We start from the raw sequence: 24,937 nt of genomic DNA, 5'->3' as shown, positions 1-24,937 counted from the left end.
TTTTCTTGACACATTTCAGTCAGTTGAACAAACCTGTGACCCTTCATGCCACCATAATTTGCATACACTGGTCTTATTTGGAACGGGTCTGATGCACTTGAACAACCTGCTAGCATAGATCGCATCAGGTGATTTGTTAACGGTCTCCTTTATAGACTGATTCCATTTTGCCAGTATCCTGCCAATGAACCAAAGTCTCTCGCCTGCCTTACCTATGACAAAACCTATGAGGTTGCTTAATTTCCTATCTATACAAATGGCTATGCCAAGGTGTTTATACTAGTCGATTGATTCAGATTGTGAACCATTGCCACTGTAGTCATAGTATACTTCTTTACCACACATATTTTAAGTGCACAGATTTATATTTATGAACATCTGAAACATGTTGCCAATCTTTCCATCACTTTGAAATCTTATCAAGATCTCAATGGATACCATATTTGTGGAGATCTTTTACAGAGGACTTCAGTATAGATAACTACATGATCTGCAGAAAGGTCTGAGATTATTATAAATATTGTTTAACAAAGGATATGTTTATATACAACTTAAGCTGCTGCATAAACTTAATTGGAACACATGTCAATAAAGTTTATACAGCAGTGGGTAGCATGCATAGACATTTATTTTGCTACACTGTAAAAATTTTGATACTAATATTGTATATGTAATACACTCATTGTCATAAAAAGAGCTGAACCCAGAAGGACAAGGCAGATTGTGATCATTGTTTACAGACAGGTAGATGGTACCACACATCATATAGAAAATCACTACACTTCCAACTTAGGAGAGCCAATAGGTATTGTACTACAGAGCCACAAAACATACATGCTAGTATGGCGTCAGGACCTATGGTTGCAAATACAAATATCAAGATGCGTGGCATGGAGTTGTATAGGTCTCAGGTGCCATCCCAAGTCACTTGAACCTGAGAGTGTAGATCCTACAGAACAGTAAGTGGTGGTGAAGTTCTGATGTCATGCTCCATGGCATCCCACATATTCTTGACCAGAGGGAGACTGGGCAGTGCGGCTAGCCATTGCAGAGTAACACAAATGCAAGGCCTTAACATAACATCAGTTCACTGCATAATTTTGAACATAATCTCAGTTCAAATATGATAAATTTCCCCGAGATAGAAAAACTTCCGCACCACGAATCAGCACAGATTTAGAAAGCATCACTCGAGCGAAACTCAGCTTACCCATTTCTCACAATATTCTGTGAATGAAGAGCACAGGCAGATTCCATATTTCTAGATTTCTGATACCCCACTGCAGACTGTTAATAAAGGTACAAGCATATGAAATAGGTTCCCAGATATGTGTCTTGAAGAATTCTTAAGTAATAGAACCCAGAATGTTGTCAATGACAGTGAGTGTTTATCAGAGACAAGGATATACTTAGGAGTGTCCCAGAGAAGTGTGATAGGATTGCTGTTATTTTATATACACATAAATGATCTGATGGGCAGCAATCTGCAGTTGTTTACTGATGGTGGTGTAGTGTACAGGAAGGCATCAAAGATGAGTGACTGTAAAATGATACAAGATGACTTGGATGAAATTTCTAGTTAGTATGCTGAACGACAGCCAGCTCTAATTGTAGAAAAATGCAAATCAATACAGACAAGAAGAAAAAACAGACCAATAATGTTTGTATAAAGCATTAGGAATGTCCTGCTTGACATAGCCACAACATATAAATATCTGGGCATAACACTGCAGAGCAATATGAAATGAAACGAGCATGTGAGGACTCTGTTAGGGAAGCGGAATGGTCGACTTCGGTTCATTGGGAGAATTCCAGGAAATTGTGATTCATCTGTACAGGAGATGGCTTACAGGACACTAGTGCGACCTTTTCTTGAGTACTGTTTGAGTGTTTGGGACCAAAACCAGAGTGGATTGAAGGAAGGCATTGAGGCATTACGGAGGCAGGCTGTTAGATTTGTTACTGGTAGGTCAGAACAACATGTAGGTGTTAATGAGATGCTTTGGGAACTCAAATGGGAATCCCTGGAGGGAAGGCAACTCCCTTTTTGAGTAAAACTACTGAGAAAACTTAGACAACAGGCATCTGAAACTGAATGTGGAACAATTCTACTGCCACCAAGGTACATTTTGCGACAAACCACAAAGATAAGATAAAAGAAATGAGGACCTGTACAGAGGCATACAGACAGACATTGTTTTCACTCTATTTGTGAGTGGAGCAGGAAAGGAAGTGACTTGTAGTGGTACTAGGTACCCTCTGCCAGGCACCTAACAGTGGTTGGCACAGTACGTATGTATATGTAGAAGGCATGCTCGTGAGGTGGCAGCGGTATGGGGATAGGGCTGTCCTGCTCAAGTAGGGGATGGGCAATTATGAACAGCAGAACTACTTCTTGCAGATCCTCATCCGTGTATCGTATGGCTATCACGAATCCTGTCAGGAACATTAACAGTGAATGGACACCGTAGGATAATTCTTCCAACACCGAGCCGGTGAGATGTGTGACAGGAGACTACAAACTGCCCTCTCTGGTGCTCTTCACTTCACTTCTAGACACGGACCAAGTGGTTGCCGCCTCCAAGATAGAAGTGGGGCTCATCACTACAGATGCCCTACTGCCAGTCTGCAGGGCTCCATCTTCATCATTGCCATCACATCTATGTTTGCATCTACATCAATACTCCACAATCCACCATATATTGTGTGGTGGTACCTCACGGCACTACTAAACATTTCCTTTCCTGTTCCACTTGCAACTACAATGAGGAATAAATGAGTCCTACTTTCTCGCATCTTCTCTTCATGGTCCTTATGTTCTATGTATGTTGGAGACAACAAAATCGTTCTACAGTCAGCTTCCAATGTTGGTTCTCTAAACTTTTTCAGTGGAGTTCCTTGAAAAGAATGTTGCCTTCCCTCCAGGGGTTTCCATTTGAGTTCTCAAAGCATATCTATAGCACTTGCATGTTGTTCAAACCTACTGGTAGCAAATCTAGGAGCCGGCCTGTTAACTGCTTCAATGTGTTCCTTTGATCTGATCTTGTTAGGATCCCAAACACTCGAGTAGTACTCGAGGCGCTCAATACAGTTCCGCAGTGTCGCCTGATAAACAAAGTAAGAGCCTACGGAATATCAGACCAGCTGTGTGGCTGGATTGAAGAGTTTTTAGCAAACAGAACACAGCATGTTGTTATCAATGGGGAGACGTCTACAGACGTTAAAGTAACCTCTGGCGTGCCACAGGGGAGTGTTATGGGAACATTGCTTTTCACAATATATATAAATGACCTAGTAGATAGTGTCGGAAGTCCCATGCGGCTTTTCGCGAATGATGCTGTAGTATACAGAGAAGTTGCAGCATTAGAAAATTGTAGCGAAATGCAGGAAGATCTGCAGCGGATAGGCACTTGGTGCAGGGAGTGGCAACTGACCCTTAACATAGACAAATGTAATGTATTGCGAATACATAGAAAGAAGGATCCTTTATTGTGTGATTATATGATAGTGGAACAAACACTGGTAGCAGTTACTTCTGTAAAATATCTGGGAGTATGCGTGCGGAACGATTTGAAGTGGAATGATCATATAAAATTAATTGTTGGTAAGGCGGGTGCCAGGTTGAGATTCATTGGGGAGTCCTTAGAAAATGTAGTCCATCAACAAAGGAGGTGGCTTACAAAACACTCGTTCGACCTATACTTGACTATTGCTCATCAGTGTGGGATCCGTACCAGATCGGGTTGACAGAGGAGATAGAGAAGATCCAAAGAAGAGCGGCGCGTTACATCACAGGGTTATTTGGTAACCGTGATAGCGTTACGGAGATGTTTAGCAAACTCGAGTGGCAGACTCTGCAAGAGAGGCGCTCTGCATCGCGGTGTAGCTTGCTCGCCGGGTTTCGAGAGGGTGTGTTTCTGGGTGAGGTATTGAATATGTTGCTTCCCCCTACTTATACCTCCCGAGGAGATCACGAATGTAAAATTAGGGAGATTCGAGCGTGCACGGAGGCTTTCCGACGGTCGTTCTTCCCACGAACCATATGCGACTGGAACAGAAAAGGGAGGTAATGACCGTGGCACGTAAAGTGCCCTCCGCCACACACCGTTGGGTGGCTTGCGGAGTATAAATGTAGATGTAGAATAGTTCACACTAGCATCCTATATGCAGTCTCCTTTACACCTGAACCTCACTTTCCTAGAATTCTTATAATAAACTGAAGTCAGCCGTTCACCTTTCCCACCACAATTTTCACATGCTCATTCCATTTCATATCACTTTGAAACTTTATGCTCAATATTTAAATGACACACCTGTGTCAAGCAGGACAGTACTAATGCTGTATCCAAACATTACAGGTTTGTTTTTACTACTCAACTCATCCACATTAACCCACATTTTTCTACATTTAGAGGTAGCTGCCATTCATCACACTAACTAGAAATTATGTCTAAGTCATCTTGTGGTCTCCTACAGTCTCTCAAGTCTGTCACCTGACCATACACCACAGCATCATCAGCAAACAACCACAGACTGCTGCCCACCCTGTCTGCCAAATCATTTATACGTGTAGAGAATAACAGTGGTCCTATCACACATCATCACAAAATTAAAACCATATGGTCAGTTGTAAAGGAAGTGGCTGGTCTGCAGAGACAGGTCGAGGATATAGAATCAAAGCGTAGTGGGAATGTCCGTGTTACTGATAATTCGCATATATGTACGGTATTTAATAATCACTTTCTGAATACAGCAGGTGAACTAAATAGAAACCTAGTCCCAACAGGGAATCATATAGCGCTCGTAGAAAAAAGTGTTCCGAGACTGTTACCTGAAATTCTCCTCCATGATACTGACAAGAGGGAGATTGAGTTAATAATTAAATCACTAATGACCAAGAACTCTCATGGATATGACGGGGTATCTAGCAGAATACTGAAGTATTGTTCCATGTATGTTAGCCCAGTACTTAGCCATATTTGTAACTTTTCCTTTAGGAGTGGTCGGTTTCCTGACCGATTAAAGTACTCGGTAGTGAAGCCACTTTATAAAAAGGGAGACAGGGATAATGTTGACAATTATAGACCTATTTCTATGCCATCGGTGTTTGCTAAAGTTATCAAGATGGTTATATGTAACAAGGTTACTGGAGCATTTAAATTCACATAATTTGCTGTCAAATGTACAGTTTGGTTTTAGAAATGGCTTAACAACTGAAAATGCTATAGTCTCTTTTCTCTGTGAGGTTTTGGACGGATTAAATAAAAGGTTGCGAACATTAGGTGTTTCCTTTGATTTAACGAGGGCTTTTGACTGTGTTGACCACAAAATATTACTGCAGAAGTTGGACCATTATGGAGTAAGGGGAGTAGCTTACAATTGGTTCGCCTCTTACTTTAAGAACAGCAAGCAGAAGGTAATTCTCCGCAATATTGAGAGTGGTAGTGATGTTAAGTCCCAATGGGGCACTGTTAAATGGGGTGTTCCCCAAGGGTCGCTGCTGGGGCCACTGCAGTTTCTTATTTATATAAATGATATGCTTTCTAGTATTACAGGTGATTCAAAAATATTTCTGTTTGCTGATGACACCACCTTGGTAGTGAAGGATCTTGTGTGTAATATTGAAACATTATCAAATAATGTAGTTCATGAAATAAGTTCATGGCTTGTGGAAAATAATTTGATGCTAAATCACAGTAAGACTCAGTTTTTACAGTTTCTAACTCACAATTCAACAAGAACTGATAATTTAATCAGACAGAATGGGCATATTATAAGCGAGACGGAACAGTTCAAGTTCCTAGGCATTCGGATAGATAGTAAGCTGTTGTGGAAAGCCCATGCTCAGGATCTTGTTCAGAAAGTAAATGCCGCTTTATTTACCATTAGAACAGTATCTGAAATAAGTGACATTTCAACACGAAAAGTAGTCTACTTCTCATATTTTCATACGCTTATGTCATATGGTATTATTTTTTGGGGTAATTCTTCTGATTCAAAAAGGGTATTTTTGGCTCAAAAACGGGCTGTTCGAGCTGTGTGTGGTGTAAGTTCGAAAACCTCTTGTCGACCCTTATTCAATAGTGTGGGAATTCTGAAATTGCCCTCACAGTATATATTTCCCTTAATGTCGTTTGTTGCTAGCAATATTAGCTTATTCCCAAGAGTTAGCAGCTTTCACTCAGTTAATACTAGGCAGAAATCAAATCTGCATGTGGAATGCACTTCCTTCACTCTTGTGCAGAAAGGAGTGCAGTATTCTGCTGCATCCATTTTCAATAAGCTACCACAAGAACTCAAAAATCTTAGCAGTAGCCCAAACACTTTTAAGTCTAAACTGAAGAGTTTCCTCATGGCTCACTCCTATTCTGTCGAGGAGCTCCTGGAAGAGCTAAAAAATTAAGCACATTCCAGTGTTGCATTCTTGATTTTCTTTATTTAAACTAACGACTTGTCACCTAAATATGTTTCTTATATTTCATTTTATCTGTTTCTACAATCTACAACTGAAAATGTTTCTTATATTTCATTTTATCTATTTTCTACAACCGTGTTATAATTTCATGTATTGACTCGTTCCATGACCATGGAGACTTCTCCTTAATGTGGTCCCACGGAACAATAAATAAATAAATCTCTAGGGCACTCGGGACGATACCCTCATCCTTGATAAGCACTCGCTGTCAATGACATACCGGGTCACGAGGTAAGATGGGCACGACACTTTGGGGTGTGAGTGGCAGGCATCGAAATGGGTGGCGTGCAATGAGCTCTGTGTGTGCAGCCACTTGACAATAGCACTAGCACTTGAAGGATGTCACATAGAAGGCAGTACAGCCCACCAGATGGCCCCTATAGTTGCTGTCAGATCTGCTCACATGTAGTGAACAATCCTTTGGTGCTCCCTCCTCGTGATGCGTGTCCGCCATCCAGATCCTATATGATGTGCGCGTGTGCCTTTGAATTGAATTGAATTTTATTTGATCCTGTAAGATTACATTGTGCACGTATAATATAGGCCATGTCAAAGTAGTAACATTCATTATCACTTATTTTTCTACCCCTTTAGCTTACATTTTTACAGAATTGATAATGAATAACAATGTATATAAATTTAATGGCATAAGTATTCTGCAACACTGTAAAACTCTTTTTCAGTGAGATAGTCTTTAAGTTTCTTTGGAAAGTCATTTTCAAGTACACTATCTAGCAGATTTTTAGGCAGACTTCTTAGTAGTCTGATACCAGAGTATTGGGGTCCTTTTTCTAGCATTGCCAGTCGGTGGGGTATGCTCCGTACTTCATTCTCCCTTCTTGTATTGTGGGCATGTATGCTAGCATTTGTAACCCAGTCCTCACTACCTTTTGTGATGTACATTATTGTTTTGTATATATACAATGACAAAAAAGTTAGGATACCTAACTTCTTGAAACAGTTTCTGCACGCTTCAGAGGTCTTTCTTCTTAAAATGGTCCTAATTGCTTTTTTTTGTAATGTGAACACTCGTTTTGTCTCTTGTTTGTTTGAGTTTCCCCACACAGTCACTCCTGTACACAAGGTTCTTGTCTGAATACTGTGATAGCTGCATCATTAAGAGTATGACAGAGCTCAGTTTCTTACAGACATTATTAATATGTTTTTTCCATTTCAGTTCATTATTCACAAGAATACCTAAGAATCTAGCAGATTCTACTTCTTCCAGCCTTGTTCCATCAACCTCTAAATCCATGTCTACAGCCTTCTCCTTGTTTTTAAACACTGCATCCATAGTCTATTTTAGATTTATAACCAGTTCATTTTCCAAAAGCCACTGAGCTGTGACATTTGCAGATACGTATGCTCTTCTCTCAAGCTGTTCCATATTTTGGTCACTATTTAGTATTGTCATGTCATCAGCATACAATATTTTCTTTTCTTCCTCCTCAACACCTATGTCATTAACAAACACATTGAATAACAATGGCCCCATTACCGAACCCTGCGGCACTCCATATTTGATGTGTTTGGTTTCTGACTGGTATGAGTTTCCTAATGAGACATACTGCTTGTGGTTGCACAAGTATGATTTTATCCATTCACCTGGTTGCCCTCGAATGACATAGTTGCCTAATTTTTGTATCAGCATTTCATGGTCAATGGTGTCAAATGCTTTTGAAAGATCCAGAAACATTGCAGAGACAACCTTTTTTTCATGTAATGACTGTAAAATGTATTCTGTTAGACTGGCAATTGCTGATTCTGTAGATTTACCCTTTCTGAAACCATGTTGTGGGGGTATGAGAATGTTATGTTTGTCCTAATAATTAACTAATCTGGTATACATAAGCATTCCTAGGATTTTCGAGAAACTGGACATAAGTAACACTGGTCTGTAGTTGTTGGGGTCGTTCTTATCCCCTTTCCTGTACACTGGCACCACCTTTGATATCTTCAGTTTTTCTGGAAAAATTCCATCTCTGAAAGAACAGTTTGCTATGTCCAGCAGTGGTATTATCTGCTCAGTTACCAGCTTTATTCCATGATTTGATATTTCATCATCACCAGCTGATTTCTTGGACTTCATTTTCTGTATATTTTTCCGTAGTTCATCTTCCGTGACTGGTCTTAAGAACATAGTACTGCACGATCTTTTTGGTACCTTAATACTCTTCTGTTTTTGACTATTTCTTTCCAATTTTAAGTTTTCTACTACACTGATATAGTTATTATTCAGTATGTTTGCCATTTCCATACCATCTGTGACCACTGTGTTGTCTATTTTAATTGGCCTAATACCTTCTTCTTTGTTTGACCCATCTTTTTCCTTTCTTTCAGCAATAATTGCATTCCAAGCTGCCTTTGCCTTGTTTTTTTGAGTTCGTTATGGTGGTGTCAATTTCTCTTGCTTCTCTTATTAGTTTTCTATACTTATTTTTTAACATTTTATAGTTTTCAGCTTCGCCCATCTGTTTCAGTTCCTGCAGCTTTCGTCAATGTTCTAGTATTTCAGTGGTAATCCACTGTGTTTAATCCTGCAGCCTTTCTTGTCTCTTTACTTTGGGAAATGCTACATTAAAATGGTATTTAATTGAAGAAATAAATGCATCATATTTTTCATTTACACTCTGGGCCTGTAGGGTTTCATTCCAGGTTTCCTTGATGATGATCCTAATTTATTTGGTTGTTCGTTTTGGTTCTGATACTGTGTCATTACTTCTGCAAAAGCTGATTAGTTGCCCATGATGATCAGATATTTCTGTCTGAACTACATGTGAGTCATAGTTACACATACTAGTAATTATGTTGTCAATAACTGTCTCACTTTGTGAAGTCACTCTTGTTGGAGCAGTTATTGCTACTTTCATGTTATGGTGTATTAACAATTCTTCAAAATCCTGTCTTATTTTTGTCTTTTCCCATGTCAATGTTGAAGTCTCCACATATAATAAGGTTTCTCTTCATATTCATTCTCAATAAGCTAGTAATTTTTTTCAGAAAGATACTGATATTGTCACATGGTGATCTGTACACACAAAACACTCTAAAATCCTCTGTCACTATACCAGTAATTTCAAAGTCTTTTTCTCTAGCTATGGGCAATGTAGCAGCTTCACTGTTTACATTCTTTAGGAGAGTACCTGTTTTAATATACATACAAATGCCACCACTCTTATATTTAGATCTGCAGAAGTAACTAGCTAGTTTGTAGTCTTTTATTGCAACATTACCTATTTTACTTTCAGTTAGTCCAAGTTCACTGATGCATAATATGTCTGGTCTTACTTCACTCAGGAGTACTTCTGCTTCTAATTTTTTGTTACCAAAGTATTGAATATTTTGATGAAGTACTTTTATGTAATTTTTCTTTTGTTGGTTTACATGCTGTGACGTGTATTCTGAGGCAAATTCTTTAGCATCGTCTTTGTTTGTATGGTGCTTATATTTTTCTTTTCCAGCTAGAGTGTATGATTTTTCACCCCATGCAGGCCATATTACTAGTTTCCCTTGCTTCTAATGATTTTGCAGACATCTGCAAACATTCTGCTGAATGTTACAGACCCCAGTCTATTTAAATGCAAGCCATCCTTCGCTAGCAAGTTTTCACTTAGGAATTTGTTTGTGTCTATAAAAACTGCCCCAAGATGATCACATTGTTCTTTAAGAGCAAGTCTATTTTGGCAAAGTATTTTTCACTCACTGACCTACTGTTTATGATTCCGCCAAGTACCAGCCGAAATCCTGCATACATATTTCTTGCAGAACGAATCATGTTTCTTGTTTCGTTTGCCATTTCTTCCTCACTGCTTCTCCTTAACGAATTCGTTCCAACATGTATAAACATCCCTTTATAATTATGTCTGGTTTCAGAACCTGATTCTGTAGTGGTTTGTCTTGCATTTACCATATTTTTAAAATGTTTACCAAGTTGTTGCATTCTAATTCCAGGTAGTACGTCGATCTTGCAATTGGGGACAGCGACATTCTTCAGCAGCGAATCGCCAATTATTAAAAAGTCATTTTCCTTTTGTTGCATATCTGTCGCCTTGTTTTTCCTTTTGCTGTATGTCACTACCTTCCATTTATATTTAAAATCCGGTTTTTGGCTTACTGAGTTTACCAAGGCATCAACGGGAACACTTGAAATGTTGTTGTTGTTTTTAAAGTCCTATAGTTCACTCGTGTTTTCGCGATCTTCTTGCTTTTCTGTTTGATGTTTTTTACACACACAGGACTTCTTTTCTTGTATTACTGTATCATTTTCTTTCTTGATGGTCGAAAGTTCGGTCCTTAATGCCTCAATGTCACTTTGTAGTAGCTTTATAATTTCGTTTTTTGTATCAACTGCACTTACAAGATCGGCCGTTTCGTCACGTAAACAACCGTTACATGGCCACGGAAAATCATCGCTGACGAATTTTAGATTTACTTTCGCACACTATTCATGTAACCAGTAGTTGCATTTGATACACAGAATACCCTTCATCACACGCTTTTTACATTCTCCATTCTCTACACGAAGAACTGTTCACTTTTTGCCTTTTTAACGAGAGAGAAGCGTTACTAGACTTTCCTATCGGTGCCTTCAACAACTTGTCACTGACATTAGGCAGTGGTAGTAATGTACAATGCTTTGATGTGTGCTGAACAATATAAGGACAACCAGCCTCCTGCAGCCCGTCTTGAACTTGTCCCGCTGGGCAACCTAGTGTCAAAAGTGTCGCCTGATCACAGTGCGTGTTCAGGTGACACTCTCAGTGATGCTACCCAATGTCATACTGGCTGGCACAGCTGTTTGGGGACCTCTTACATTGACCGATGCTTATGCCATCACGGCCCCATCTGCGCTCCCTGAGTGCGTGGCCGACGGAGCAAAAGTAATCGTCGGCATAGCTGATGTGTGCAACATACCCACCCAGTTTGCAGTTGATCACTTGGATCCCTCTGGGTGCAGCTCCTTTTATAACAATGAGTGTATGAACAATGAAGTTCTGAACACATTTCCCAGGGGATTCCTGAAGTTATTTCTTCTTCTACCAATGACTGTCCACTAGAGACAACATGCTGCATCCTCCCTGCCACGAAGTCCTCAATCCAGTCTCAAATGTTGCTCGATATACCGTACAGTGTGTCCCACAGACGGGTTTCAACTGTTAGAAGTTTAATAATGCTAGCAAAAATAATGAGTTTTTAAGTCACATACATGGTCACGACATTACTGATGATGTTTCACTGTTGAAGACGTTGAAAATGCCCTCCGTCAGTACTAATAGAGCACTTGCAATGCTATGGCACAGATACACACACATATGTTATGGTTGCCACGCAAATGGATTCACGGGCAGTCAAGTCGTGCTGCATGCATGGCTTTGTTGTGTAGATGCTATCCCTCAGTGTTCCTCACAGGAAGAAATCTAATGGGAGAGTATTAGTAGACAGTATGCTGCTTAGTAGTCCTGTCATTGTACTAAAATGTATGTCAACTTTGAGTAAGCTGTTGCTGCTGTCTGTGGTTGATGGATGAAATATTTTTTCAGAAGCGTTTTAAAGTTGTTCGGTAATTTGATGTTGCCCATATATTATAATAGTTTTTATTATTTTGACAGTCACAGAAATTTATGTATGACAGTTAGTTGTTTACTCAAACTTGAATTTCTACAGCTGTCAAAATAATAAAAAACATAAAATAAGTGCAACTTTACATTATCAAACAACTTTAAAACATTACTGAAAAAATATTAAATCCAACAACTACGGCCAGTAGTAATAGTTTACTTGGAGTTGACGTATGTCCATCTACAGTGTCAGGACATGTACTAATGAAAGTGGTTGTTGTTGTGGTCTTCAGTTTTGAGACTCGTTTGATGCAGCTCTCCATGCTACTCTATCCTGTGCAAGCTTCTTCATCTCCCAGTACTTACTGCAACCTACATCCTTTTGAATCTGCTTAGTGTATTCATCTCTTGGTCTCCCTCTACGATTTTTACCCTCCACGCTGCCCTCCAATGCTTGATGCCTCAGAACATGCCCTACCAATCGGTCTCTTCTTCTTGTCAACTTATGCCACAAACTCCTCTTCTCCCGTATTGTGCTCAATACCTCCTCATTAGTTACGTGATCTACCCATCTAATCTTCAGCATTCTTCTGTAGCACCACATTTTGAAAGCTTCTATTCTCTTCCTGTACAAACTATTTATCGTCCATGTTTCACTTCCATACATGGCTACACTCCAAACAAATACTTTCAGAAACGACTTCCTGACACTTAAATCTACACTCGATGTTAACAAATTTCTCTTCTTGAGAAACGCTTTCCTTGCCATTGCCAGTCTACATTTTATATCCTCTCTACTTTGGCCATCATCAGTTATTTTGCTCCCCAAACAGCAAAACTCATTTACTACTTTAAGCGTCTCATTTCCTAATCTAATTTCCTCAGCATCACCTGATTTAATTTGACTATATTCCATTATCCTCGTTTTGCTTTTGTTGATGTTCATCTTATATCCTCCTTTCAAGACACTGTCCATTCCGTTCAACTGCTCTTCCAAGTCCTTTGCTGTCTCTGACAGAATTACAATGTCATCGGCGAACCTCAAAGTTTTTATTTCTTCTCCATGGATTTTAATACCTACTCCAAATTTTTCTTTTGTTTCCTTTACTGCTTGCTCAATATACAGATTGAATAACACAGGGAGAGGCTATAACCCTGTCTCACTCCATTCCCAGTCACTGCTTCCCTTTCATGCCCCTCGACTCTTATAACTGCCTTCTGGTTTCTATACAAATTGTAAATAGCCTTTCACTCTCTGTATTTTACCCTGCCACCTTCAGAATTTGAAAGAGAGTATTCCAATCAACATTGTCAAAAGCTTTCTCTAAGTCTACAAATGCTATAAACGTAGGTTTGCCTTTCCTTAATCTTTCATCTAAGACAAGGCATAAGGTCAGTATTGCCTCACGTATTCCAACATTTCTACGGAATCCAAACTGATGTTCCCCAAGGTCGGCTTCTACTAGTTTTTCCATTCGTCTGTAAAGAATTTTTGCAGCTGTGACTTATTAAACAGATAGTTCGGTAATTTTCACATCTGTCAACACCTGCTTTCTTTGGGATTGGAATTATTATATTCTTCTTGAAGTCTGAGGGTATTTCGCCTGTTTCATACATCTTGCTCACCAGATGGTAGAGTTTTGTCAGGACTGGCTCTCCCAAGGCCGTCAGTAGTTCTAATGGAATGTTGTCTACTCCCGGGACCTTGTTTCGACTCAGGTCTTTCAGCGCTCTGTTAAACTCCTCACGCAGTATAATATCTCCCATTTCATCTTCATCTACATTCTCTTCCATTTCCATAATATTGTCCTCAAGTACATCACCCTTGTATAGACCCTCTATATACTCCTTTCACCTTTCTGCTTTCCCTTCTTTGCTTAGAACTGGGTTTCCATCTGAGCTCTTGATACTCATACAAGTGGTTCTCTTTTCTCCAAAGGTCTCTAATTTTCCTGTAGGCAGTATCTATCTTATCCCCAGTGAGATAAGCCTCTACATCCTTACATTTGTTCTCTAGCCATCCCTGCTTAGCAGTTTTGCACTTCCTGTCGATCTCAATTTTGAGACGTTTGTATTCCTTTTTGCCTGCTTCATTTACAGCATTTTTATATTTTCTCCTTTCATCAATTAAATTCAATATTTCTTCTGTTACCCAAGGATTTCTACCAGCTCTCATCTTTTACCTACTTGATCGTCTGTTGCCTTCACTACTTCATCCCTCAGAGCTACCCATTCTTCTTCTACTGTATTTCTTTCCCCCATTCCTGTCAATTGTTCCCTTATGCTCTCCCTAAAACTCTGTACAACCTCTGGTTTTGTCAGTTTATCCAGGTCCCATCTCCTTAAATTCCCACCTTTTTGCAGTTTCTTCAGTTTTAATCTACAGTTCATAACCAATAGATTGCGGTCAGAGTCCACATCCGCCCCTGGAAATGTCTTACAATTTAAAACCTGGTTCCTAAATCTCTGTCTTACCATTATATAATCTATCTGATACCTTTTAGTATCTCCAGGCTTCTTCCATGTATACAATCTTCTTTCATGATTCTTGAACCAAGTGTTAGCTATGATTAATTTATGCTCTGTGCAAAATTCTACCAGGCGGCTTCCTCTTTCATTTCTTACCCCCAATCCATATTCACCTACTATGTTTCATTCTCTCCCTTTTCCTTCTCTCGAATTCCAGTCACCCATGACTATTAAAGTTTCGTCTCCCTTCACTACCTGAATAATTTCTTTTATCTCATCATACATTTCGTCAATTTCTTCATCATCTGCAGAGCTAGTTGGGATATAAACTTGTTCTACTGTAGTAGGCGCGGGCTTCGTGTCTATCTTGGCCACAATAATACGTTCACTATGCTGTTCGTAGTAGCTTAACCGCACTCCTATTTTTTTATTCATTATTAAACCTACTACTGGATTACCCCTATTTGATTTTGTATTTATAACCCTGTATTCACCTGACCAAAAGCCTTGTTCCTCCTGCCACCGAACTTCACTAATTCCCACTATATCGAACTTTAACCTATCCATTTCCCTTTTTAAATTTTCTAACCTACCTGCCCGATTAAGGGATCTGACATTCCACGCTACGATCCGTAGAATGCCAGTTTTCTTTCTCCTGATAAAGACGTCCTCCTGAGTAGTCCCCGCCCGGAGATCCGAATGGGGGACTATTTTACCTCCGGAATACTTTACTCAAAAGGATGCCATCATCATTTAAACATACAGTAAAGCTGCATGCCCTCGGTAAAAATTATGGCTGTAGTTCCCCCTTGCTTTCAGCCGTTCGCAGTACCAGCACAGCAAGGCTGTTTTGTTTAGTGTTACAAGGCCAGATCAGTCAATCATCCAGACTGTTGCCCCTGCAACTACTGAAAAGGCTGCTGCCCCTCTTCAGGAACCACACGTTCGTCTGGCCTCTCAACAGATACCCCTCCGTTGTGGTTGCACTTACGGTATGGCCATCTGTATCGCTGACACACACAAGCCTTCCGCCGTCCGTAGTTCATGGGGGGGTAATGAAGGTAATAAAGCCAAAATAAGCTTATACAAAAATGAAATTCAAGCAGCATTCTGTTTACTAATTCTCTGCATAATGTCCCACTGTGACATAATATATGCCACAGGTCCCACAATAAACAAGGTCTAATGGTTTTACATTGGTTGATCTGGGCGGAATCTCAACAATTCCTGACAAATGTTTCAGCCAGGAATTGCTGCACGTCACAATGTTAATGTGACGGTGCACTGTATTGTTGGGAGGAGGGGGACGAAATCTTCACTTAAGAACAATTGATGAACAGCTTACACAATTCATTTCTGCAACATGGTGAGGTACTTTACAAGTGTCACTGTTCCTTCAAAAATGAATGGCCCTACAAATCCTCTTGACAGATATGTCACCCACATTGATAATCCAGGATGATTAACAATTAATTCTTCTATAATGTGAGGTTTATCACTTGTCTGGTACACACATTTGTGGTGATTGTTGATTCCATTCAATATACATGTTATCAGACCAAACATGGCTTCAGTCAGCTGTTTGTTATTCAAGTTCATTCACGGAATTCAAGGCACCTATCCAGATGATCTTCGTTCACTGCATGAAGCAACCTGGGATTGTAGGGTTTCCACTTTCCTTGCTTTAACCCATTTGCTTATAGAGCCACAGACGTCAAGTCTGTTATTACATTGCCAACTGCGAGATGGGCTTAGCATCTACGGTGTTTCTTGGTGTTTTTTCTTCTCTGTTAATAAATAACATGACATGTTATATACCACTGGAAACCTGAGAAATGATTCTATTTACTGTTGTGTAACACACTCAATTTCCTTCAATGTTTTGCGAGTTACAAGCAATCATTTTCAGGTTTTGTTAGGTTAATCCACCCCCCCCCCCCCCCCCCGCCCCCAATTTCATTAACACCCTCCAGAAATGGTGTAGTGTACAAAGCAAGGAAGAAGAACAATGATACACGATACACAGTGTGATCATGAGGGATGTCTTGTGGTGTTGCATATGTTCTAACATTTCCGACTTAAAGTGCGAGTGTGAATCTGGGTTATTTCGGTTTATTCCCCAAAACCTTCCACTTCTTTACGAGGTGACTTACTTGGAATTTGCAGCCACCCTTCTTTACTGGATAGCCAGCTGCTGGAAACCCTCTCGACTCCTCCTCCGTCGAATAATGCTAGGTACAGGAATTTTTAGACTCTTCCTACTTATGAAATAAGTAGACGCACAAACTTTGCTTTTCATCAATTAACAATGTATTTGATTTTCACAGACAATAAAACCTCACTTTCAACATAAATATATAACTTCCGGTGAGTCTCTCATACAGCTGAATGTCAGAAACAAATTGCATTACAGTTAAAAAGAAAGTTAGCTTTGATACCATAACATTTCTTAACATAAATCAGAAAATAAGTCTCAGTAGGTAGGATTCTGCCATCCCATGCTCATATCCAGAATATTGTGTGTTTGAGATGGTAGAAGGCTGAGTGGTTCTAGAATTAACACAGAAATTCTCGAATCACTACAATGCCTGTATTTCTTCGGGTATACCACATGAACAAAAATTTCTAAAACAGTATATCTTCACTCCTCAATACTTCAATAAATAGTAACGATAGATTTTATAAAGAATTTCTATCAAAAAAACTATACAATTTGAGAAAAATGTATAAGACAAAACTGCTGATTTTCGTACATTTGAATGGTAAATATTAGGTACTGTGGGGAAAAATATTAGTATGTCAGTGGGTTGAAATGCAGCAACACTTGATTTGCTTACACCTGATTCACACACAGCTTGCCGTATAGCCTTCTTTGGAAATCTTGTGAAAGCTTGTACCACTGCATCCACTCCTACTTCATCCACTACCAATTTTTTCCTTCCACATCATCCCTTCTTCAAGATTATGCGTAATTTTGTTATTGTTACATGTGATGTGCCATCATTTCTGCATTGCTTTCATGTTTTCACATTTCCAATAACATTTTCAAATCCACTTTCTCCACTGCATGGACACATTTCTAGCCACCTTGTTATCTACATCTACATTGATACTCTGCATAGCGGAGGGTACCCTGTGCCACTACTCATCATTTCCTTCCCTGTTCCACTCAGAAATAGAATAAGGGAAAAATGACTGCCTATATGTCTCCGTATGAGCTCTAATTTCTTGTATTTTATCTTTGGGATCTTTATGTGCAATATATAATGGAGGCAACAGAATCATTCTGCAGTCAGCTTCAAATACCAACTCTCTAAATCTTCTCAGTAGTGTTTCTTGAAATGAATGTTGTCTTCCCTTCAGGGATTCCCAGTGGAGTTCCCAAAGCATCTCCGTAACAGTTGCATGTTGTTCAAACCTACCAGTAATAAATCTAGCAGCCCACCTCTTAATTGCTTTGATGTCTTCCTTCAGTCTAACATGGTAGGAATCTCAAACACTCGAGCAATACTCAAGAATAGATTGCATTAGTATCTTCCTCTGGTGCCCAAAATTAAAGCAACAAACCGCTGTTTCCCCATCCTGTGTCTAATTCGTGACGTAATCGTACAAACTGCCAATCAGATGTCCGTACATTCATGTACTGCACTGAAGACATTCTGGCCAATGCACAACCACGCCAATGTTGTCAGGGCACCTACGAAACGAGATAGTGTTTGCCAGGTAGCCCCACGTCCACAAGCACTACGTACACAGTCACAGACAGTGCAGTACGGCACAGAGATGATGCCTACGAGGATCTCTGAGGTGGAGGGCCACAGAAAGAAAGGAAGCAAAACAGTCGCAAACTGATGTGGCCCGATAGCTTAATGTGAATCGTTCTATTGTTTCTCAGATGTGGATATACTTTATAGAGATTGAAACTGTATCCTGAAGACCAGGGCAGGCTAATCACATGTGACTCCAGACTTGTTGGGTTTGTTGATTTATCATAACAGTTAGGAAGGTCTAGGGAATGGTAGCAGAGGCGGTGGAAGACTTACTCGGCTCATCGTATCAAAATGTTCTTTAGTTTTAGAACAGTCATAGTAAATATATACATAATTTTACAATATTTAATGTCAAATAAAAAATTGTATAATATATTGCACAAGATCAGCCCATCTCTCTCACTCCCCTTCTTCCAACACATCATATTTATTGACTCGAAATAATGATATGTTATCACAAGAAAATTTCAACAAGTCAGTGTCTTAAAGTAAGGATACAGGACACACCACTACATCTGCGGACACAGGCCACAGCACAAGGATCCTACGAGGAGAGATCCTGAAGGACTTCACACCCATTTATCGTACAGGACTCCAAGTGGGGAAGGCCGGCCACACAACTGCCGACAGTCTGCGCCTCGACGTGGCAGTCCGACAGCCGCAGCACGCGCAACCTCTCCAGATAGCGTAGATCTGCGAACGCGTCCTCCAAGAGGCGTCGGCAGTCCGAGACTTCCAGCTCCTCCAGCGTCGCGCTGCAGCCCCGCACGAAAGTCAGGCTGCGGAGCCGCTGGCACCGGACGTGCAAGGTGCGCACTGGGCCCAGACTGCAAAGTCTCTCGAGGTGTTCGTCCCAGATGTACTTGCTGAACACATTCACTTCCTCCAACGCCGGGCACACGGCAGCGTCCGCTCCGGACGTCGCAGCGGGGACCTCCGAGGCACTGCCGCGGCGGCGACCCTTCCCGGAGAAGAGGTCACGGTGTATGTCTCTGACCCTCCGTACGGGACCGTCCGCACTAGCAGCTTCGCGAACCGGCCCGGCGGATTCACACGTACTTTCGGACGGGTTACAAAAATACGACTGTTCTACGACGAATATCCTCCTCAACGTGAGGCGGTCGACCCACGACAAGTAGAAAAAAATGTTTTTCTGCATCGAGTGGTCTATCACGAGGCACTCGGTATCAAAACACCGGAAGTACGGCTCCCACGTCAGGGGGGCGTCGCCGTAGTGGTGGAAGACGGTGGCCTCCGGCCAGGCGACGTGGATCCCGAACGAGCCGGAGTAGAGGAGGTAGAGCGTTTCCAGCTGCGGCACCGCACCCGCCGTAGCTAGCACTTCCCTCACGTTCCCCACGTCGTACGTCGCACACTGCCAGCGCCTCCACAGCGACTTCTCCTCCCGTAGAATGGCACGCCACCTGCTGCACGTGTGCGAACACCACGTCAAGTCACACAGCCGCAAGTAGGAGAATATTTCGATGAGAACCTCGTCTGGAAGATTATCTATTCCACAGAGAGCTGTTCCCGGTGCTACTGTCTCTCTGTAAACAAGGAACAAAATGAAATAGCAAGTTATGTAACGCTGCAGAAACATTTGCAAATATACGAGGCGGTTATCATTAAACTTACTTGACAAGGCCTGCACGATAAATGAGTTACTGTAGGGCAGTGAAACTTTTTGGAAATATTTGTAAGGATATGCAGAAGAGAATTAATTAATAAACCTTGGAAAGAAAGATATTTTAATTTGCATGCAAGTGGGTACCATTTGTAAACTGTGTTCCAAGTTCACATTCCCGGTTACAAACATTGCTCAAAGTGACAACCCTTGCATCCGCAACATCCCAGAGCCACTAAGAGATGCCATTTCATTTCACAACTGTTCACGGCACACTTCGAACAGTGGGCTACGAAATGTTTAGCTGTCGTTAAACGGCTCGTGCAATGCTTGAGGACTGCACATTGCATCCAGCATTCTCAGACAGGGCAACAGCAATTTCTTCAACAATTTGTGGTACAACTGGTCCTTGGCCTCCCCCAGCAACAATTCTGAAATCGCCAGTTAATTCGAACTCCCGACTCACGTTCTTGCTGAAAGAGGACCTCTCTGAATTTTTATAATCCGTCAGTAGCCACGCAGAGCAGAAGCACTTTTGCTACTGTTTTGATAAAACAACGAGTAAAGTCCTGCTCACCTCGTCCAGACCCACGTTGACTGCCTGCAAGTTGCTGTTTGTGCTACAATGTACATCACTGCACCAGTACTGATGCCTAACAGCTGACACTGCTAGAAAAGCACGTGCTGCTGTGCGCAGTCTGAACATCATTCCTGTACAGTTGGGTACACTTACAGTAAATAGTTTTCCATCTACACTGGGTCAAGTAACAGATGTTTAATTATAACCACTCTGTACTTTATGACACTGTAATTCTGTCAGAGACGACACAGGACATGGAATATCAATTGAACAGAATGAATAGTGCCTTGGAAAAATGTTATAAAATGAGCATCAGTAAACGTAAGACAAAGTTAACAGGTAGTCAAATTAAAATTAGGTGACACAAAAACTAGTAGACAGGTTTCACTATCTGGGTAGCAAAATAACAAACAATTGTAAAATTGAAAAGAATAAAAAATGACAATAGGGGAAAAAAGTGAATTGCAAACACTTGATTAAGGATGGGTTCAAAGCAGATAATATGAGGATCATATGCCTGGCTTTTGCTAATGAGCTAATATTGCTGGCAAACAACATGCAAGAGACTTCTGTGCAATATAGCTCCAAGGACTGTATTTAATATGACATGCGAGAGCCTTTTATGCAACCCTGGCACTGAGGCAAATGCATTTGTTCAGATGTAGACTCTTTACAGCAACACACCACCATTCTCACCTCAACCCTCACAGGACCCTTCACAGGACGTAATCATCCCACCAGTCTAGTTCAAAATCAGATTTCCCAGACCACCACATCCAATTCCAGTACCATTGATCCCTCCAAAAAATTATTTAGGAGTACACCTCTTCTCAATCTGTACAATCCTAGTCTCGAATGTAGTAATCAGCTACATCGACAAGGCCACAACTCCCTAAAATGAGGTTAATTCTGTCTGAGATTTTGCCCACCACACTAAGAATAGCTTTTCATCGTCCTCCCAATTTCCGCAATAGCCTTGTCAGACCGTGTGCACCTTAGTCACCCATCTCCCTACTCTGTGACTGTCCCCACTACAAGACTCACCCTATGCACCCTCCTACCACCACCTTTTCCAGCTCTGTAACTGGCAAAACATATAATATCAAACGGAGAGGCACTTGCGAAATGACATGTCATATACCAGCAGTTACGTAAACACTGTTTGGCCTTTTACATCGGCACGACTACCACCGAGTTAGCAGTTGCAATGAATGGGTGCAGGCAGAGGGTGTATAGCAGCAGTCATTACAACATCACAGTCATGACCTCAGAGCCTGTTTCACCACACGCATTATCTAGACTCTTCCCCCAGACACCAGTTTCTCAGAACTCCACATGTGGGAACTGGTGCTAAAACATGTCTTCAGTTCTTTCCACCCAACTGACATTAATTTATATTGATTTCTTCAGTTTCTGCGTTTCTTCACAGTAACTATTCTTTTCTTTACTCATTTTTAGTTTTCTACATCTTTCACTTTCTGACCTGTCTATTTTCTGTCGTACCACTCCCACCTCTATCACATTCAATGCAGTCAGCTTCCTGCTCTTATTAACTTGTGCACAATGTTTTAGCATTAATCTCTGTCTAGCATATTACCCTATTTTCCACCTTTAAGCTTTCAGGTTTTCAAATCTTGCCCAGAGCAGTCCCCAGCAATGAGTCTTTCCTTCCCATCCTCTCCGGTAAGTCTACCCTGAGCTGGAGTTCTGAGCAACTTTTCCGAACTCTACTCCTTTTTCTAAACCTCGCCAGTCCTTTACCTTCAACCCTCTTCCTTCCCCTTCAATCGTTCTGCCAGAAGAAGAACCCACTGCCTTGAAAGCTTGCACACATACTACCTTTTATATGTGTGTCTCCTGGCACCACTTGGTGAGTACATTTTTTATCTATCCAATTACATTATGTTTTCAACAACTGTATTTAACAGCAGATAGATCTATTGATCAACATCCATGAAGCATATCAAGAGAGCCAAAGCCACTGTTTTGAGGCATACATTTTTCTGTCCTGTCTAGTTTGATTTTCCTTTGTTTGAGAGCTTCTATTTCATTGAGATCATCCGACACGGGGACCGCAAGGTAACCACATTTTTATAAGTTTTTGTGTTTATGGTATGTGAAGTTTAGAATTCAAATATAACTCTCCCAGAGCAATTCTGTGCAACTCTCAAAAACACACAAGTATATTAACTTTGAAGTTTTCAACTTTTTTTTAATATGCTAAACTAAAGTCAAATTAGGTATCTTGAGTGACCCCCTCATTGCCAACCAGTTTGGTTTTTGTAAACTATAGTCACCTGAAACCTAACTCGCACTTTTCCACGTGACATACTGAAAGCTCTGGATCAATGCAACCAGGAATATGCAGTGTTTCTTGATTTCTGAAAAGCATTTGATTCAGTACTGCATATACGCTTATTGTCAAAATATGATCATACGGGGCATCAAGTGAAATTTGTGACTGGATTGATGACTTTTTGGTAGGGAGGACACAGCATGTTATCTCGGATGGAGGGTCATCGTCAGATGTCGAAGTCACTTCGGGTGTGCCCCAGGGAAGTGTGTTGGGACCCTTGCTGTTCATGTTGTAGATTAATGGACTTGCAGACAATATTAATAGTAACCTCAGAGTTTTTGCAGATGATGCCATTATGTGAAATGAAGTATTGTCTGAAAGAAGCTGCATAAATATTCAGTCATATCATGATAAGATTTCAAAGTGCTGCAAAGATCGGAAGCTTGCTTTAAATGTTCAAAAATGTAAAATTGTGCACCTCACTAAACATAAAAACGTAGTATCCTATGACTGTAATGTCAATGAGTCACTGCTGGAATCAACCAACTCATACAAATATAAGTGTGTAACTCTGTAGGGATATGAAATGGAATGATCACATAGGTTCAGTCATGGTTGGTTGGTTGGTTGGTTGGTTGGTTGGTTTAAAAGAAGGGGGGAAGGGGGGGTGGGGGAGGGAAGGACCCAACTGCTAGGTCATCAGTCCCTTGTTCCGTTTAAAATAATTCCACAAGAGTGGGAGTAAAATAACCGAGACATACAAAACATAGCTGGAAGAAAGGAGAAAGCCACAAGACTGACAGAAGAGCAACAAACACTAAAATGGGCAAAATGAGACAAGAAAACCACACAGAGACACAAGAAACACATAGAAGAGATCAAAACAAGAGCTCAGATTACTGTGGCTGGATGACCATGAGAATAAAAAGGAGAAACCAGCCACTCTGCAACTCATTAAAACCTACACCCTAAAAGCACTAGGGTGGAGGTCACAGAGCGACAAAGTACATGCGCTAAACCTTAGATCAAATGATAAAACCCACCCTCACGAATAAAATGTAAAACTAAAGCTGCTGTTGAGTCACTGTCACCCAACACCGAAGGTAGGGTGCTGGGAAAATTAAAAACTTGCCGCACAGTGGCTAAAAGTGGGCAGTCCACCAAGAGGTGGACGACCGTCATTTGTGAGCCACGGCGACACCGAGGTGGGTCCTCGCGACGGAGGAGGTAACCGTGCATTAACCACGTGTGGCCAATATGAAGCCGGAAGAGGACAACTGATTCTCTGCAAGAGGGCCACATGGAAGACTTCCACACAAACGTAGTCTCCTTAATGACACACAGTTGGTTGTGCATACTGTTACGCCATTCCGTCTCCCGAAGCCGAAAAACCCTGCGGCGTAAGACAGAATGCAGATCAGTTTCGGAGATGCCCGTCTCCAGAAGTGGTTTCCGCGTGGCCCGTTTGGCCAGCCTGTCGGCAAGTTCGTTGCCTGGGATTCCGACATGTGCTGGAGTCTACACAAACACCACTGAATGACAGGACCATTCGAGCGCATAGATGGACTCCTGAATGGACACTACCAAAGGATGGTGAGGGAAGCACTGGTCGATAGCTTGCAGGCTGCTCGAGTAGTCAGTACACAAGAGAAATGACTCCCCAGAGCACGAGCGGATGTGCTCGAGAGCACGAGATATGGCCGCCAGCTCTGCAGTGAAAACACTGCAGCCATCTGGCAAGGAGTGCTGTTCAATATGTCCTCCACGAACATACACAAAGCCTACGTGACCATCAGCCATCAAACCGTCGGTGTAAACCACTTCAAAGCCACATTACGTGTCAAGAATCGAGAAGAAATGAGCCGCAGTGTTAAGATAGCCCTTAAGGCAGTGCGAAAGGTCCAGAAGAATCTGAGGCCTACGTGTACACTGTGGAGGTGTACGTGAATGGACCTTGAGGAGAAGTGGTAACAGGAAGGACTCCAGTTCAGACAGAAGGGACCGGATGCGAACCGCAATTATAAGTCCTGACCTGGGATGCTGATGTGGGAGATGAACCGCCGTGGTTGGGAAAAGGAGACGGTAATTCGGATGCTCAGGAGAACTACGAACGTGTGCAACATAACGGGTGAGCAGCTGTTCACGCCTAATCTTCAATGGAGGGA

The 24,937-nt window shown here is 41.2% G+C and overlaps 1 protein-coding gene across 2 annotated transcripts in view; it reads right to left on the bottom strand.

The window, feature by feature from the left end:
* Positions 1-24,937, bottom strand: part of LOC126427018 (uncharacterized) — an 80,564-nt gene that overhangs the window by 32,049 nt on the left and 23,578 nt on the right. Inside the window, exon 3 of one of the 2 annotated variants that reach the window (XM_050089174.1) lies at positions 19,207-19,815. In XM_050089174.1, the coding sequence (XP_049945131.1) occupies positions 19,207-19,815 (609 nt within the window). Of the gene's footprint in view, positions 1-16,789; positions 19,816-24,937 lie in introns of those variants that run through there. The other variant, XM_050089173.1, reaches the window with a different exon arrangement.

This window comes from Schistocerca serialis, chromosome 11, assembly GCF_023864345.2.
Source record: "Schistocerca serialis cubense isolate TAMUIC-IGC-003099 chromosome 11, iqSchSeri2.2, whole genome shotgun sequence".
Taxonomy (NCBI): Eukaryota; Metazoa; Arthropoda; class Insecta; order Orthoptera; family Acrididae; genus Schistocerca; species Schistocerca serialis.
This window is presented reverse-complemented; position numbering and strand designations above follow the sequence as displayed.